The sequence below is a fragment of the Meles meles genome, chromosome 17, assembly GCF_922984935.1.
Source record: "Meles meles chromosome 17, mMelMel3.1 paternal haplotype, whole genome shotgun sequence".
NCBI lineage: Eukaryota > Metazoa > Chordata > Mammalia > Carnivora > Mustelidae > Meles > Meles meles.
The window spans coordinates 39,488,589-39,506,721 of record NC_060082.1 but is presented as its reverse complement, the minus strand read 5'-3'; the positions used below and the strand labels follow the sequence as shown (position 1 = coordinate 39,506,721).

The 18,133-nt window shown below is 43.0% G+C and overlaps 1 protein-coding gene across 1 annotated transcript in view; it reads left to right on the top strand.

Moving 5' to 3' along the window:
* The window catches only part of ENAH (ENAH actin regulator), a 134,844-nt gene extending 119,023 nt beyond the window's left edge, over positions 1 to 15,821 (top strand). Inside the window, 7 exon segments of the mRNA XM_045983272.1 lie at positions 47 to 192; positions 343 to 400; positions 1,032 to 1,080; positions 2,907 to 2,973; positions 9,176 to 9,254; positions 12,081 to 12,138; positions 12,937 to 15,821. Of these exon segments, the coding sequence (XP_045839228.1) occupies positions 47 to 192; positions 343 to 400; positions 1,032 to 1,080; positions 2,907 to 2,973; positions 9,176 to 9,254; positions 12,081 to 12,138; positions 12,937 to 12,974 (495 nt within the window). The 3' untranslated portion in view covers positions 12,975 to 15,821.
* Positions 15,822 to 18,133: the final 2,312 nt, after the last annotated feature.

Below are 18,133 nucleotides of genomic sequence, written 5' to 3'. Positions count from 1 at the left end.
AGGTCCTAAACACAGGAGTTTACTATCTGTCTGTGTTCTCATTAAGATGGAGGATGGCTCTTTCCCAAGCGGAGGGACTACCGTTGGTGTGAACGCGGCCTCCTTGAAGTCGGACACGGGTCGTGGGAATGGACCCCTTCCTTTAGGAGGCAGTGGGTTGATGGAAGAAATGAGCGCCCTGCTGGCCAGGAGGTGAGTGAGCAACCGTGTGAACGCGTTCGGGACCAAGAGGACTGTGTTTGTTGAGGCCAAGGGCAGTGTAACTAGATGTGGCTCTTCCCTTTCTGAGTAGTTCTTACGCTAAGATGAATTTTTTAAAAATCGGATATCCTTTCTCTCTAGGAGAAGAATTGCTGAAAAGGGATCAACAATAGAAACAGAACAAAAAGAGGACAAAAACGTAAGTAATAAGGAGAGTCGACCACAACTGAAAATGGGAAAGCCAGGCGTAGCTCTTTAGGAGAGCGAAGTCCGAGATTAGCTGGACGTTCCGTTCTTATGTCAGCTCTGCACATGTCACGGACAGCTGTATCGAGCCCGGTGTGTCCTGTTTTCAGAGCATTGCTGTGAGGTGGGCCAGGGTGGGGCCGCAGCGGGGGGAGCACGGCGCTCATCTGGGAGCGAGTGCCGCACCTTTGTTCAGCACTCAGAGTCTCTTCGGGTCTCCGTTTCCTCGAGTTGAAAAGGAAAGATAACTGATCCCCTAAGAGCCCTGTGGTTATTAGCTGTGCCCCCGCCTCCCCCCGAGTCCGCTCCGCGTGCTGCTGTCGGACACGCTGCACCGTTGCTTCCCTGCCATCTTTGGGCTCTGGTGCCCTGATGCCTGGCTGGGTAGCAGTGCTGGGTGCTGGATGGGGGCTGTGGAGGACAGAGGAGGCAGGTCTGGGCTGCGGTGGAAGGCAGAGGGGGCTGATGAAGGGCACTGCAGGCAACACAGCAGGTGTGTTGGGTGTGGACGAGTGTGAGCCTCTGAGTCTCTGCTCCAGGTTTCTGGTAGGCTCTGTGATTAATAAGTGTTCCTGTCTGTTTAGGAAGAGTCAGAGCCCGTAACTTCTAAGGCCTCGTCGACAAGTACACCCGGTAAGTTCAGGAGCTCTATTTTAACCTTTATGAACCTCGAAATACTAATACTCCTCAACTGAAAATGCCCTATTTACCCTTGTTGGAATCAAGTGCCTGCCTGGTGATGGAAATGTTGTTTTTCGTTTGCCCTTGAAAGCAGCGACTTGATTGTCCTCTGCCTTCGTGATATGGAGAGATCCGTCAAAACCCAAAGATCAGAATCTGATGATTCTGTCTTTGAAAATCATAATTTTTACACATTCCATGTGTACTGCTGTTGATGATTTAAGGTGATTCACTAGAGCATGGAGACATATATGATTAGGTCAAAGGGAAGGACTTTTAATCCCGGAATTTTAAAGGTGGAGATGAGGTGAGCACGCAGTTAGCACTGCTGTCCATTTCAGAACATTCCCAGATGGAGATCGCTGTCCTTTTGACCATGACTTGGGTAATACTGATAATCGGGGAACTAAGGCTTCTCATTTTTAAGGAAAAAAGAGGCCTCATTACAGCTTTGGGGAAGTGGTGTTGAACTCCGTGAGGTTTCTGATGTCAAGGACTCTACATTGCGAGGCTGTTCCGTAGAATACAAACAAACTACCTGCCCCTGGAGGCACCTGACTGGTGCGGGGTCCGTGATGAGGACGGGAGGGGCCGTTCCCTGTGTTCAGCCAAAGCGAAGAGCAGATATACCTTTTCAGCTTTTTATCTAATTTAAAATAAAGTGATGTGTATAAATTTGGTAATTTTAGTGAATTAACACCTACAATGGCCATGATTTTATAGGGAAATGTCCACGTTAATTCCTACCCATTTTCAGTTAGAGACTGTTGGTGACCTTTGGAATTCCCCTGTTTAGAAATTCTAAAAAAAAAAGGGGGGGCGCCTGAGTGGCTCAGTGGGTTAAAGCCTCTGCCTTCAGCTCAGGTCATGATCTCAGGGTCCTGGGATCGAGCCCCGCATCGGGCGCTCTGCTCAGCGGAGAGCCTGTTTCCCCCTCTCTCTCTGCCTGCTTGTGATCTCTGTCAAATAAACAAATAAAAAAAAATTTAAAAAAAAAGAAATTCTAAAAAAAAAAGTCTGTTTTTGTGATTGTGACCCATTTGCCAAAAAAGAAAAAAAGAATCTCACATTCTCCTTATTGAATGGTGATTATTCAATATTTTGAAGGCTGTACTGTGGTAAATATTGTGACTTTTTCCTAAATAGGACTCAGCTCAGTTTGTTAATGTCTCTTCCATTAAAAATTTTCTAGTTTATGAACTACTTACTGTAATAGCCTTATCTTTCTTCCAGAAGCCAAAATTAACATAGATGCTTTTACTAAGAACACAAAAACTGTAGAACTCCACTGTAAGTTAGAGTCACAGAACCATGTACATTTGAGAAGAACTATGAATCCGCCCCGCCCTGCCAGAGGGGATGACCATATTTTTACATGACCAAATTTTTACAGATTTGCTCATAATTTCACTCTTGTGCTCCCTAAAGCCTACCTGGGCCCCAAGCTGAGACCTCCGTCTCTGATATGGAGCCCTGCTCTGCTGGAGAGGCGGTGCGCCTCCTGGTTGTAGGCCTCCGCTGTTGGAGATTCACGGCCTGCGGCTCTCCCGGGGGGGTCGTCACACTTGCTTATTAATATCTTCTCATCTTAAGGTCTGAAGTTGTACAAATTAGGATCCTTAATAGATTTTAATTAAAGTTCAGAATTGTAATTAAAAACTTTTCATCTGTACCAGAAATGTTTAAGGTTACTTAGTATTTCGTTGTGGTTTTTTTTGCAATAAATTACTCTGGGAGCATGTAGGGCATTTCATAATTTATGTTCCTTATTTTTAAAGAACCAACAAGAAAACCTTGGGAAAGAACAAATACAATGAATGGCAGCAAGTCACCTGTTATCTCCAGGTATGTCTACTTTCTGACTTTTATGCTACATAGGTATCTAAGAGAAATTAACCTCTCCGGACTCTAGTGGTGGATTTGAAATTGTACAGAGAAGCAGATAAAACCTGGAATCCTATTCCTGCTGAGCACCCTGATGTTTTTCCTAGCGATTGTCTGGATGCTTACTGTTTAGACAGGTTGTCGGAAATTTTAAGATCGCTTTTATTCCTCCCAATGTTTTTAATTTTGAAAAACTCAAAACTACAGAAAAGTTGAGAGAATAGTAGAACGCATGTGCTCCCTCCCCAGGTTCCCCAGTTACTAGTTTTGCCCCATTGGTGTGAGGCAGAGACACAAAGAGATGTGCCTTTGTGTTCGTCTGGAGAGTGAGAAAGCAGTTTGCAAAAATCCTTCATCATTTTTCCTAAGAACCAGGATATCCTCCTGTGTAACCGCAGCCCCATTATCACTCTCAAGAAATCTAACATTGAACAATGATATTATGTGATATATTCACGTTTCCCCAGTAGTCTCAGAATGATGTCCTTCATTTTGGTAATGTAATCTTTCAAAGAAACTTATATGTTTTAAATTGGAAGGCAGCAGGAGAAAAATGCCTGCAATGTTTAAGAGAGAGCAAAACAAAACCTGAGTTTTGAATTTGTGAAGTAGAAAGATTGATTTCTCTCTCAGTTGAAACTTCTAGTTAAAATCAACATAGGAAAGAGAGTGCCCAGAAACAAGACTAGTGAATTTCTGTTTCTCCCAGGACCGTGAGGCAAATTTCAGTATTTCTTAGCTATGCATATTTTATTGTCATACTAAATTTATATCTCAGGTCTTGAATATAGATGAAACTTTTTCTGGATTTATGAGATAGTTTAAAGGACTTACATTTTTTTTTCCAGAAAAAAAGTATGTGTTTAGAGACTAAAAGGTTTTGGCCTTTTCTTTCTGAGTTGTTTGCTTTAGTTTTACCTCTCAAAAAGCAAACTTGGCTCTAATAATAGAAAACTAATAAAAAACAAGGATAGACCTCACACTGTCACAAATCTGTTCAATGTTAGCCTAAATCTAAATTTGGACTTGTTTTTATGTGGTTCTTTGTGCTGGTAGGAAGGATTTGGTGATAGCATAGTTTCTTAAGTTCTTCAAAGCCTTTTCAACCATGTAGAAGCTTTTAGTTTCTCAGTGACTATAAGATGAATGTATTTTATTTTAGGAGAAAATGTAAGAATTGCTTTTGGTGGACATGGTTTCAACAGAGTAGAAAAATCGCACATTTATGTTTATCAGATACCTGATTGATGTGGCCTCCCAGTGCGTCTCTGGTAGTTTTTATAGATTTTCTCCACTAGCACATTTTGAAGCCTGATTTATAGAGTACATATCAGAGCATAGAAGTGTGATATCCCATGTATCTTTTGAAGACAGAAATGGGACAGGGAAGAATCTTCCTGTTTATGTCTACTCTTCATCCCTACCTTACTGATAGGGGTTCCGTGGTGAGCCTGAGCAAACCCTAAGTCCATGGAGGGACATGAAGTGGGTTCTCCAAGTGGAATAAAAGTTCCTTGATGTGTTTGGGTTCATTTAAAAAATAGCCTTTAAAAGATTAAGACAACTATCATATGATCTCCCTGATGTGAGGAAGTGGAGATGCAACATGGGGGGTTGGGGGGTAGGAGAAGAATAAATGAAACAAGATGGGATTGTGAGGGAGACAAACCATAAGTGACTCTTAATCTCACAAAACAAACTGAGGGTTGCCAGGGGTAGGGCGGTAGGGAGAAGATGGTGGGGTTATGGACATTGGGGAGGGAGGGTATGTGCTATGGTGAGTGCTGTGAAGTGTGTAAACCTGGCGATTCACAGACCTGTACCCCTGGGGATAAAAATACATTATATGTTTATTAAAAAAATAAAAAAGAAAAAGATTATTCAGACTTCTAAAGGAAGTTTAATAAGTGTTCTGAAAGTCACCTTTTCGTTTTTAGGACTTTTCTGTAGATTAACCGAGTATTGGTTCTTATTATCTAGCAGGGTATCATAATGGTGTTCTGCTCTGGTAGGTTGGTTTTCTTCTCCTTTCCTGATGGAAATTTGGAAACGCCCGGTCGTTTTCTGACCACTCAATATACCTTTTGATAGATTTGAGCCAGCCAGTGATATGTGTCTTAAAATTTCACCCCAAGCAGTTTTAAGCCATAAAAGATTTAGCAAGCATGTTGGAAGGACTAAACTGTATGGCTTTTCTTCCCAACTTTTCTCCTCCGTTCCTGCTGAGAACCATTGTATTAATATGGCCACTTGATATGCACCTCATCTTGCGTGGTGGGGAAAGAAACCCTTTCTCTTACAAACGTCCATGTCAAGGTTGTGTTAGGGTGGGATGGATTGACTCCGGTCATGCACATGAGGTGCTGCGCTGTGCCGTATTTATGCCGTGAAGATGCCAGGTAGTGGGGTCAAAGCAAAAATGTTGTTAAAATTACCTTAAACTATGACTAGAATGTCCCATTGAAAAATTTGTGAGTTATCATACGGTTTTCAGTAAGAGCTCACAGATCTTCAAGGTAGAAAGAGAGTTCACACGCTTTCTTTCTGAGAAGAGTTAATTTTGAGAACTTAAGGCTACAGTGATTTCTACTGTGTTTCGGTACTTGTTGGTACCTTGTGGAGTAGGTTTTACGATGTGTGCACTCTCTAAAGGTGGTCATCGCAAACGCACCACGATTTACTTTTTGTTTTCTGCAGCTGTCAAACGAGTATGGTACATAACTAGAATTAGTGTCTGAGTACCTCCTTTCATGTTGGGAAAAAAAACCTATCGTTTTAAGGTTAATGGACTCCTTTCATTGTTCGGCTGTGACTACAAATCTATAAAACAGGAACATAGTGCGCATTATTTTTTAAAAGTTCTGTTGTGTTTCCCTTTAAATGGTTTTTTCCCCTTCATAGACGGGATTCTCCAAGGAAAAATCAGATTGTTTTTGACAACAGGTCCTATGATTCATTACACAGGTATCCTGGTGTGACTTTGTGGTTTGAGACTTCGGAATAACATGTTCAGGATAGGGCTGAGCTTTTTCTACCTGGATTGGTAATCACCACGAGGGAGATGACTTGAGGAAGAGCAAATCTTTCGTATTTAGCTTTAGTTAGAGCACTTTTTTAAAAAAAAGAGATTTTGATTAGGAAAGTTAATAGGGTTTATTCTCCTGCCTTGATTCCCTAGTTGGATCAGGATACATATGAACAGCGCATACCCCAGCAAGGCTGGAGCGGAGTATGAGGCCGCCTCTGTCTTCTCCAGGCCCTCTGTAGCTGTTACATTTTCTTCTAAAGGCTTTTCTCCTTAGAAGCTTGAGACAGCCTTTAAAAGGTAGAGTAGGAGACTTGTACTGGAAGTTCATGGAACATGGGACTGCATCACAACCGCACTTATGAGAAACATATTCCTGGAGGAACATCCCCGGCCTGTCTGCACTTGGGGGCAGGTTACATGCCTTTCCCAATCTGATGTCTCCTATCCTGGGCAGCTGGTTTTCTAGGATGAGTCCTGTTATACCTTTTTTTTTTTTTTTTTTTTTAATTAAAATTAAGAACCACGTATTTCTTAACTAAGGAAATTGACAATTTTTAAAAACTCCTCAAGTGTTCAAGCTTATATTTAGAATTGATTTGGCAGAACAGGGACTTTAAATATTGTGGTACTTATTGATAGGCAGCTGTTTAGAGGTAATACAGTAACCTCTGAGAAGGCCTCATACTTTGTTATCAGTTGTGGTGAAAACCCATAGATTATAAATAACCAAGGTATGCCCATGTTATCCTGTGCACCTATTTTTTAAAAATATGTGTGAAAGTCTACTAGGAACATAACTTAAACAGTTTATAGAGGGGTGCCTTTGGCAGTGAGTCAGGAGTTCTGCAGACTGTATTTGGCCAAATTATTTTCGTGCCATTGATGATAAAAGTATTTGGTAAGTTTGCCAGCCAGTTGAATCTGCATAGAATGTTTATATTACAAGCCTGAAATCATTTTCCTGCTTTTCTCAAGGTAGTTTAATCATTGTCACCAGAAGACTTAGAAAATTTGCTAGTACATAGGAAAATAGCATTTAATGAGATCTTCTGTTAATCTTCTCAGTTTTTTTGCTGCTTTCCCACTAGGGCCCCTTGATAGGATAATGTTGATAAACCTTTTTTAAAAGAGTGGTGATTACTTCTTTCCTTCAGTATGAAAAGTTCCCCCCTTTAGTTAATCATCATGGTGATGGTGGTGAATTGCATGTTAGCATGAGTTAAAATTTCTTAATTGCATGTCTCCTCGATCGTTTATTATGGAACAGTAATGTGTTGTGTTTTTAATAAGTATAGATATATTCATAACACACTGCCCGGTTAACTTTAGCATACTGTAGATACTCATGTGAACGTTGGGGATACTTATTTTATAACTTAGAAGAGCGTTCACTGATTTTACCACTTAAATGTGAAAAGTGAGAGAGAAGCCGAGTAATTAAGAGTGTGAGTCTGGCGAGCAGGGCCAGGCAGCGTGGGTGACTGAAATGCAGTGTGTGGACCGTCAGGGGTGTTCCCCAGACAGGCCTGTGGCCACAGCACCTGCCTTGCCTGCCGGGGCCCTCAGTGCCTCTTCTGTGACCAGGGGGTGCAGCAGTCCCCTCCGCAAAGCGGAAAGGAAATACGTCCTGGAAGTAAGTGTTCTTTTGTCCTAGTGCCTCGCTCAGGGCTTACTGAGTGAAGTTTTCGGAAAGTTGGTTTCCCTGGTTCATACAATCAGAGCAGCCGAGGTCTCATAAAATAAAATTGGTCGACTTGCTTTTTATAACAACGTGTTAAGCTGTTATGTTTGATATGAAAGCAAATTAACTTGCTCTTTCATCTTCCCCAGCAATGCCTGTGGGTTTGGAGCATAATATGCCTTTAAGAGTTATGAAATCATAACTTCGAGAAGTTACTGTGCATACCAATTTTGGTTTAGATTTGTGACGTTGGTCCTCTGCAAACTTGAACATCCATGACTCAGCTGATAGTTTTCATTTGCCCTGAGTTGTGGTCCTCAAATTGTGGCCACTTACGGTATTAAATCAGAACGTAGAGGAGTGGAGTGCCCAGTTAAGACTCTAGATTTTCCACTGGGATTTTCTTTACTTGCCGGAATGGGAGAGGAGCCATGACTGGTTTATTTGATATTGAAGCTTTTGCTTAAGGCATACCTAATTTCTAAGATTTATTTCTTCATGTTGAATTTTTTTAAGAGAGGCTAAATTTCTAAGCATGTAGTAGTAATTGGCAAACTGCATCTGTGTGGCATTTCCCCTTTTTGTTTTTTGTAATATTTATTTATTTGAGAGGGAGAGAGTGCTCCTGGTGGAGGGGCAGAGGGAGAGGGGGAGAGAGAGAATTCCAAGCAGATTCCCCACTGTGTGTGGAGCCCCATGTGGAGCTCAGTCCTTCGACCCTGAGATCATGACCCCAGCTGAAACCCAGGAGTCAGACGCTTAACTGACTGAGTCAACCAGGCACTGCCCTATTTTTTCTTTTTTTTTTTTTTTAAAGACAAAATAAGTTTGTGTAAGTAGTTAGTTGGAAACTCATTCAGATAGCATCTCCATAAAAACTTGTCTGGAAACAGCCCCATAGCCAACTGGATATGAATCTTTTAATTATTTCCCCAGCATTCTTATTTATTTGGATGCTTGAAATGGCATGAAGCACATGGAACAGATCATATGCTTATTACTAAAATGGCTTTTTCTATAAACCATCGGATTTGTAAACTGATGCATCTTGATGGTTGGTTTGCACACTTTCAGAAGAACGAGATTGTGTTCCCTGCGCCTCAGTGTCGCAGCTGGTCTGGTGTGTCCAGTCCTGGTCAGTGTGCTGCAGACGGCCCTGTTTCCCGCCTCTTGCGCAGAGAACGTGTTCCTCTGCCCTTTGCGGAAGGAGCACGGTTATCCTGTCACCATTGTCTTGATTTCTTTACAAAGAACTGGAAACACTGAGCAAAGTGAAAAATGCTTCCTGTTTTCTGTTCTAATCAGTCCTGCAACTTTGACAGTTAACTTTTTAGTATCTGTGTTTTAAGAAAAGTACCGAAATCTGATGTTGGGTTGATAAATTTGCAATTTTTAGTGAACTCCTTAAACATCCCAAGTATTTTTTACCTGTCCTGGAAATTCCATTTGTACAGACCAAAATCTGCACCTTCATCACAGCCCAGTGCCAACGGCGTCCAGACGGAGGGGCTAGACTATGACAGGCTGAAGCAGGTAGGCGCCCGATGGCAGCTTTCCCTCCCTTTCCCCCCGCGTGCACTGCTTTCTCTGTAAAAATGTCGGGTGTGCTGGCATTAGAGTTTATCTTTCTGTACAAAGGAAACAGCAACACGAATACCAAATTGTTTTTTTCAAATCTTCGTTTTTTTGGTTCAGTGTGTTCACATAAAGTTCCAGCAGTGGTGGAGGGTGGGGGCAGGTGTCTTAATGGCATAACGTCAGCTTTCAGTGTCAGCGTGTGGTATGTATTTGTAAAGGAAAATTGGGTTGCGCTTTCTATTAACCATTGGCAAAAATGGACCCAGTGAATCTGGTTTTGGCAAGAATGTCAGGGAAATGGGCATTCTTGGACACTTTTATTTTCTAGGAAGCAATTGGGAAAACAGAACTCAAGCCTTAAAAATAAATATTTTATCTTTGAACCAAACAATTTCACTTCCAAGAATTTATGCTAAGAAAATATTGTAGAAGTATATAACTCTATAGTGTCGGGCAGGGCCAGTGGTCATTAAGGAATGAAAAATGAGCGTGTTAATGTACTGAATGGTGAGCACTCGCCCAGGCTAGGTGAGAGAGACAGGTAACCAAACAGTATGAACAGTTCTCTCAACTTTCTGAAAAAGAAAAAAGATCTTGTCCATATTTTGGATACCTCTGCATTATAGACATAGGTACTCAAACAAGAAAGGGGAAGGAGTGATAGTTGAGAAGAGCTGTGGGGCTTTAAAATATTTAATTCCCAGGAGAGGTAAAACAATTTAAAAAAATTGGTAGTGTTAAGACAAATTTAAAGGAGGGCCAGTGTACACACCTTAGACAATGGTCAGTTTCACAGACCTGAGCCCAGAGTTGCTGCCGCCAGCAAGGTCTCATCTCCTTGGTCTTCCTGCCCCGCACCCCTGGGGGCCTCTGAGAGCAGTGACCACACCAGTCCTTGTCATAGTCTTGTACTGACGTGCCGGTAGATGTGCGGGCCAGGCGCCAGAAGGGCTCTTAGCATGGTGCTGTCTTCTGGTCCTCGTGGGAGGCCTATGGGACAGTGTGTGGACTCAGACTTGGCATCTGAGATTCCGAGGAGTTACCTGGCTCGGTCCCATGGCTGGGTCAGCAGCTGAGTCAGGATCAGAGCCCAGATCGTTCCTCAAAGCTAATTTCAGATAAATCTGATTTTTATATTGCAAAGCTATTAGAAAAGTTAACTTGAGTTATATAGTTTGAAAAGGAAGCTTGAGGTCATTGATAATCAAGCCCTAATTTTCCTGTATATTAAACATGGCTTTCTTTTCTTAAAAACACTTTAAAGTAGATGCTTGCACATACTTGAACACGTGGTAAATTCTTGGCTATCTAAAGTAGTGGAGAAGAGAGGAAAGTTTTCCTGTTGGGGCTGATTTTTCTATAATTTGAGTAAGGATATCTGATAGTCTGTAGTAATAATTTCTGTGCTTGTTTCCTCATTGGCAAAGTGGAGGAGTTATTATACTAATTGGTAATTTCAACCTTATTTTAAACATGAAAAGCTTTTTAAGAAAATGAACCTTAGATTAGAGCGATTTAATTTTGCCTGAGGTGTGCAGTATTAGAAAAGGTCCCATAATGGAAACTAATCCATCCAAAGGGTAGGTGTTACTCTTCAGACTGTGTCACTGTGTCGGAGCCCTTTCAGCTGGCATGTGACACTGTTCTTGGCAATTTGGGGAAGAGGGGCAGAGGGAGAGGAAGTACTAAGCAGGGCTCATGCCCAGCCCAGAGCCCAGCACGGGCTTGATCTCACAACGCTGAGACCATGACCCTAGCTGAAATCAGAGTCAGACACTCCACTGACTCAGCCACCAGGAGCCCCTGTTCTCAGTGATTTTTTTAAGTTTGGGCAGGGGTGGGGTGGTGGTCCGTTATTTCAAAGTGAACTTATACAGATTTTGCGAAATATTTGAAGGTGGAGTGGTTTTCATGGAGGAAGAAGCATCTATAACAATAGTATTAAATCAAAATATAAACAGGGCTCACACAAGTACTTTAAAATTTCTGATAGCCATATTAACTAAGGAGAAATAGGTGAAATTCATTTTAATGTATTTAATGTAACTAAAATAGTATTTCAGTATGTAATAAGTATTTTAACATTACTAAAGAATTATTACACGTTATTTTCTTAACGCTAAGTTTTTGAAATCTGGTGTGTGTTTTACCCTGGCAACGCATCCCATTTCACACTGGCCACGTCTCCAGTGCTCAGAGGCTGCGTGTGGCTGCGTCCGCCCTGTCGGACCACATAGATGCAGGTGGGGCCTATCCACCCTCGCCTCTGCCAATTAGGGCAGCCCGTGAGGCAGCTCCAGGGGAGTCTCGGATTCCTTGAGGAAAGGTTTGGCAGCCATAGTGTGATTCCTAAGGAACCCCATACTTCAAACCGGATCACACATGGGCCAGGATCTGCTTATCTGGTTTACATCTTCTGTTCTCTGAAATTGCCCTACGCACCATCTTCCAGGCTGCTCCCAGAAGACAAGGTTAAAAGCAGAGCTATTACCTTTTCTAGAAAGGACCTGAAGCCTACCTTTCTCTGGATGGCAGAATTATTTTTAGTTTTAGAAAGCACTGTAATGTATCCCGTTTCGCTAGGCTGGAATAAGTGAAGACTGGGAAGATGGTTAAAACATGAGTTGTCCGGCTGTGCTTAGACAGCCTTGTCTGGGAGGGAGTCTGGCAACAGAAACCATACAGCAGACTTCATACATTATTAAAATTCTATATGAGCAAGATATTTGTAGCAGTAATTTTTTCTCCCTGTATTTCTGATGTTTTTCTCTAATATTTTAGGACATTTTAGATGAAATGAGAAAAGAATTAACAAAGCTAAAAGAAGAGCTCATTGATGGTGAGTATACAAACAGATTTGCTGACTCTGTAATGTTGGAGAATAACCATTTTTAAGGAAATGCACATAAAAAATAACCAGTTTATTACTTGAGGGCATAAAACAATTTTGCATAGTATTCTGCCCTTCACATGGCTTAGGATGTCAGAAAGGAGCCCTCTCCTTCTGACATCTATTTGTAAAAATTGGGATAAACGAGGTCCCTACATGTCAGGGGTTGATTAACATCAGACTGAAGTCCAGGCAGAGGGGCCCTTCTCTGGCCTCACATCCCAACCTGCTGCCTTCTCTGTGGACTCTGAGCCCACAGCGTCCGTGTTGTCATTGTGGACATGAAAGGGAGAGTGCGAATGAGTGTGTGCATGTGTGTGTGTGTGTGTGTCTGTGTGTCTGTGTACACAAGCTAGTACCGTCTCTGTGTTAAGAAAAGCAAAGTCTGGGGTGCTTGGGTGGCTCAGTGGGTTACACCTCTGCCTTCAGCTCAGGTCATGATCTCTTGGTCGTGGGATCGAGCCCCACGTCTGGCTCTCTGCTCAGCGGGGAGCCTGCTTCCCCTTCTCTCTCTTTGCCTGCCACTCTGCCTACTTGTGATCTCTGTCTGTCAAATAAATAAATGAAATCTTAAAAAAAAAGAAAAAGAAAAAAAACCACAGTCTGTACAGCAGCAGATGCAGGGTCAGCTTGGCTCTCTGTGACTGGGAGTTTGAAGACAGCCACTGAGGTTCCTTAGAAGAAATCTCTCACTGATTTTACCTCATCATTGTATTTACTTGAAATACGTTTCCTTTTCGTGCCCAGCGATCAGGCAAGAACTGAGCAAGTCCAATTCTGTGTAGAGAGACGAACCGAGGAGGATAGGACTCTGGTCTGGAGAAAGAGCCCTGTGAACCACAGCTGTTAACAACAAACCCCTACATTTGTGAGCTGCGAGAAGAAAGTGGAGACAAACAGTCGGAAGAGGAAAACCAACATCCTCACGAGCCTTCAGACGCGTTATTCTGGTGATAAGCTATTTCCCTCCCAGTTTGCTGCTTTTTTCTGACCTTTTCAACAGGATGAAAGAGTCGGATATGAATTCCTGTTTCATAGTTATGCAGAAAATACTAAACCTATCAGGCAAGATCGCCGTGCATTGAAATATTTTCATGTCAAGACAAAATCGCACGTTTTTCACAATCCATTGCTAAAATAAAGAGGAGAAAGGCTTAAGAAGTTTGTTTTCAGAGAGTGCTGACAAAGAAATGAGCAAGTTACGCTATTGTATTGTAAATGTTTCTCTCAGGTTTGTCTTCCTATCACATTTGATATTCCGTGAGGGATGGAGATCAGCCCTGTGTAGGTTAAGATCCTAAAATGTGGAACAAATGGAATTGTATGTGCTTTCCAAGGGTGATATTTACAAGAAAGTGTCCTAAAAGTGGTTTGTCTGGCTTGAGGAATTTTAGAATGATAGGAAGTCTCTCGAGTTAGCCTTCATGCAATTTTGTAGATTAAAACAAAATTCGTCCAGAATTTAAAGATTTAGATGCCTTCCTAAATTGTTAAAATGCTTTACCAAATCTATGACTCCTACATAACACACCAGTGGTCAAATGTAAAACAATATATTGTAGACTTACTGTAGGTTTTCAACCTTTTTTAGATTTATGCATGTGGACATTTTTATAATGTAATTACAACCACCACAAAATTAGCTTTTTTAATTGCAGACAGTAATGCATGTCCCACTAATACGTAGTGGCCTTTTCAAGGCCTGGTCCCAGGGAAAACCTTTTGTAGCGTATGGGGGTGGGTGGGGCGGGAGGAAGGGAAGGAATAATTTTTCTTTTAAAGTTAATTTCTGCACTTTTTTTTCTCAGTTACCTGCATGAATAATAATGAGAACTATTTTGTGACTTTAATTGGTAAATATGTTAGCAGAACCAAGTACTCAATCTTTTACATCATGTCTTCAGCTGTTCGTATTTTAACTTGAGTAATTTCAATGGTCTGAAACATGATTCTGAGCTTCCCAGGGATTACGTCGTACTGTGGAACTCGAAAATCCGATCCCTGAATTTGGCAGTTGCTTTACTACTTAGGTGCCCTGCAGTTGGACAGGAATATGTTCCTGACCGAGAAGCTGCTTTTGAATTTTGTTACGTGGAAACACACGAAGTAGTTGATGTCCGCAGGAACTGAGGTCACGGACACCATGCAGCAGAGGGGACCAGTGAGGGGCTCTGCGTGGTTGTCTTGTCGTGACCGAGCGAGACTCAGGTGGTAAAAAGAAGGGCCTAGACCCCCGCTCACCCCCACGCGGGTGTGTGTGGGCATAACCCATGCCCTTCTCCTGGAAACTCGCGAAGATTAAAATAGGGGAGAAATCCTATATGTTGCAGTGATAGATTTTTTTTCCTTAATTTAGGAAATCACAAATTCTCCAGGCTCTCCATTTTGATTTATGCTTCAGTTATGTGCCATATTTGCTTTGAAATCTTTGATTATCTGAAGTTTTTACTAAAATTTTGAAGAAATAATCCATTTTCATCTGCTTTCTAGATTTTTGTAACCTCAGTCGGTCAGACAGAGCTTGTCGGTAGCATAGTTTACCATTCAAAAGGGTTTGAGTGAGGACATTGTTTTCCTTGTTAAATAGTTCCTGTTTCTGTAGAGAGTTCAGTTTTAGATGAATCTGTGATGGACGAGCTATCCTAATTCAGCCGTGCAGTTCTCTGTGAACTGCCCGTCATCAGGCAGCAGTAGGAAAGGCATTCACGCTGCAGCCAGCCTCTAACGTACTGTCTTCTAGAAGAAAGCAGAGGCACTTTGATCTTTATTTTTGTCCTTTTGGTTATACAAACACTTGGATGGTGTAGACACTCCTGTCCCCTATAAGTCAGGTGAGCAATCACTTGATTTTTGTTGGTGAAGTTAGTTTCTAGTAGGTTAGAGTACTGGGTACAAGTGGTCCAAAGTCAGGGAAGAGACTAGAGCCGCACGCTGGACCTTAGTGAGGGGCTGCTGTCTGCGCTCGCTGTCTCGTGCCTTGGTCCGGTCCAGGATGTCCATGTGACGGGACAGAGCCAGTGCTGGGTCACATCGCGGCCCATCCGTGTGCGTTCGCCTGGATTGCTCAACGTGTTCTTCCCAATCACTGTACACGTTGGCTGTCCAGCAGGACAGTTTTTGTCATTGTTAGAGATTTCAGTAATTAAAACGGGAAGCAGAAGCCTAAGTGACTTTCCTTAGCGAGGTGACATTCCCTCGAGCCCGTCATGCCCACAGTGATCGTGCTGTGCTCACTGGGTGTCCGAAGCTGCGTGCAGTTCAGGGGGTCCTTTCTGACGACAGGAAGGCGCTTCTTTCCTCAACACTGTGATGTGACCCGTGACAAATCTGTCCTTCATGCTCTGTACATGGCCAGCAGCCCATTGCAAACCAACTGAATGTACACATTTTAACGCGGTGCTGACATCTCCCCCAAGTAGTCGTCGTGGTTTCCCGTTTTGTCCGCAGTTTGCAAGCCTCACGCGTCAGTCCGAACTGAAGATGAAACACTGATGAATGTTGGACTCTCATGCTTTAGGTGTGCTTCCTTTTTCAATTGTTCGGTTCTCTGCTATTTTTACCGTACTGTTTCATTTCAATTTCCTACACGCTAACTTTGTTTGTGTGATTGAAATAAACTTGCAGTATATACATGTTGCTTGTTTGTGACACTTAGGTGAAATAATCTGTCGGCTCTAAAATAAGTCCTGTTGAGTGTGCAAAGCCCGTGACTTCACTGCCTAACGCCTACACAGCTCATCACCGTTCCTCCCAGATTTCCTAAGTCGAAATGCTGAGTAACACAGACAGAGGGAAGACGTGATTGGGTGGTATCTCCTGTTGGTTTGAAACGGCTGTCGTGTGTCCCCGCTCCCTGTCTCCCCTCAGCCCGCCTCAGCGCAGTGACTTATTCTTCCTGTCGAGAGAGCGACAAAGGTTTAATTTTACTGTTTTGTTCTATGGCGTAGATGCTGAAACTCAACACAGTCACCGTTTCCCTTTATGTGGTTTGTGGGGGAAAAGGCCTTCCAAGCCCTGAATTTTAAGCGTAGTGAAGTCCGATCTGTGGTGTTTTTTGCACGCCGATGTCATGGCCCTTCGTGTGAGCAGGGACATTGTCTGACTTCACGCCATACTGATTTTGAGTCTGTCGTTAAACTCTGATGTCTTCATGAGGGGTCCAGTAATCCTGTCTCTCCTCCTCCTCCACACCCCGGGTTTCTCTCCATCCTCCTCACCACTTCTCCTGGGCGCCTGCAGCCATCTCACCGGAGGTCCCCCGTTCCAAAAATGTCAGCCGTCTCTGACTGTTGCTTCCCTTCATGTATAAATCACAATGTTCGCCCACAAACTAGAAGTTGATTCCCGTTCGGAAATGAATTCAGCAACATGGAGCGCCTGGGTGGCTCAGTTGGTTGAGTGACCAGTTCTTGCTTTTAACTCAGGCCATGATTTTGGGGTTGTGGGATTGAGCCCTGCTGGGGCTCTACACTCAGAGCATGGAGTCTGCTTGTCCCTCTTCTTCTGCCCTCTCTCTCATAGATAAATAAAATCTTCAAAAAGAAAAAAAAAGTGAATTAAGTAACAGATTGCAACCTTTTCAACTTGCCTAACCGCAACTTCTAGGTCTCCTAAGATCTCTCTGTACTTCCAGTGCCGTGAAGAGCTGGCCTGTCAGTTCTAAGTGTTACCCTGCAGAGCACAGTTGACACAGGAGTGCTGTGTCGTAACGTTTGAACCCCATCACTTTGAAAGGCCGTCGACGGGCAGCACGGAAACGGCACCACAGGAAGCGCTCTGTGTGGAAGGACGCTTTCGGGGCTCTTGCTCCTTCATGTCTCTGTCCTTTGATCCTGTTTCCTAAAGGCGTTTACTTCAAAACCCCAAACCTGTTGTTGCTATGCCGTTTTTGTTTTTACTGGAAAGATGAATTTGTGTCCATACATCTCCTCAGAACTCTGAGGGATGAGAAAGGGGTCCCAGAGTGCCTCCAAAGGGCTGATGGTTAATACCTCTGACTTGTGACCGAAAACCCACTTAGTATTTAGACGTGGATGCTTTCGAAGTTGTCAGAACCTGAAGCATGTGTCAGGACCTGTGAATATAGGTGAACGGAATTGTTCTAGGTGCCTTCGGCGCCGTGCGAAGTGAAGAACACTGGCTCTTACACGAGTAGCCTTATCTGGAGTCTGAGCACACCTAGTGAAGACGCTGGAGCAGGCAGCCCTCCTGGGAAGGACGTTTCCACGACTGAGCACCGCAGGGGCCCAACATCCAGATGGGCCGGAGGCTTCCTGTGTCCTCATTAGGTTGTTTCTAGAGAGTTTTTGAGAAGAGATTTTTTTACATCCTGATAATATTAGAAAAGTAAAGCCTTCAACTTAAGTCTAAGACTGATTAGAAAAGAAACAGCTATGACAGCAAACATCGGGCGGCCAGGGCTGTGTGGCCTGGGGACGACAGGGCTGGCCGGGGTCTTCTGGGAAGGACACCCATTCACTGCTTGTGTACAAGCTGCGTGAATTCACCCACCTTTCTAAGCAGTTTTTCCTTATAAGGTAACCATTTTTATGAGAGGGTAAATCTGTGAATTTGTCCCAGTGACTGAGGATGTGAAGGAATGATGGCCACGTGTATTGGTTATTTCTGTTAAGTCTGAACAAATCATAGCTGCAAAGACTTTGAATTATTACAGGTGTCTGTGGCCCGGAAACCCCAGAAACTGAAGTCTCTGCACCAGGGCACCAGCCTGTAGACACGAGAGAACACAACTCTGTTTTAATGACAGTGGTTGGGAAAGCTTACGTATTTCATTAGTGGACTAAGTTTGTGTTACGCCGTAAGTGGAAAGTCTGTATACAGATGACAACTTCCACATTCTCTGTGTGTAAATTTGACTCTTTCCCCTTTGTTTCCAAGAATGATCTCTTTAGCAGTGGGTAATAGAACTTCTTAAGTATGTGAG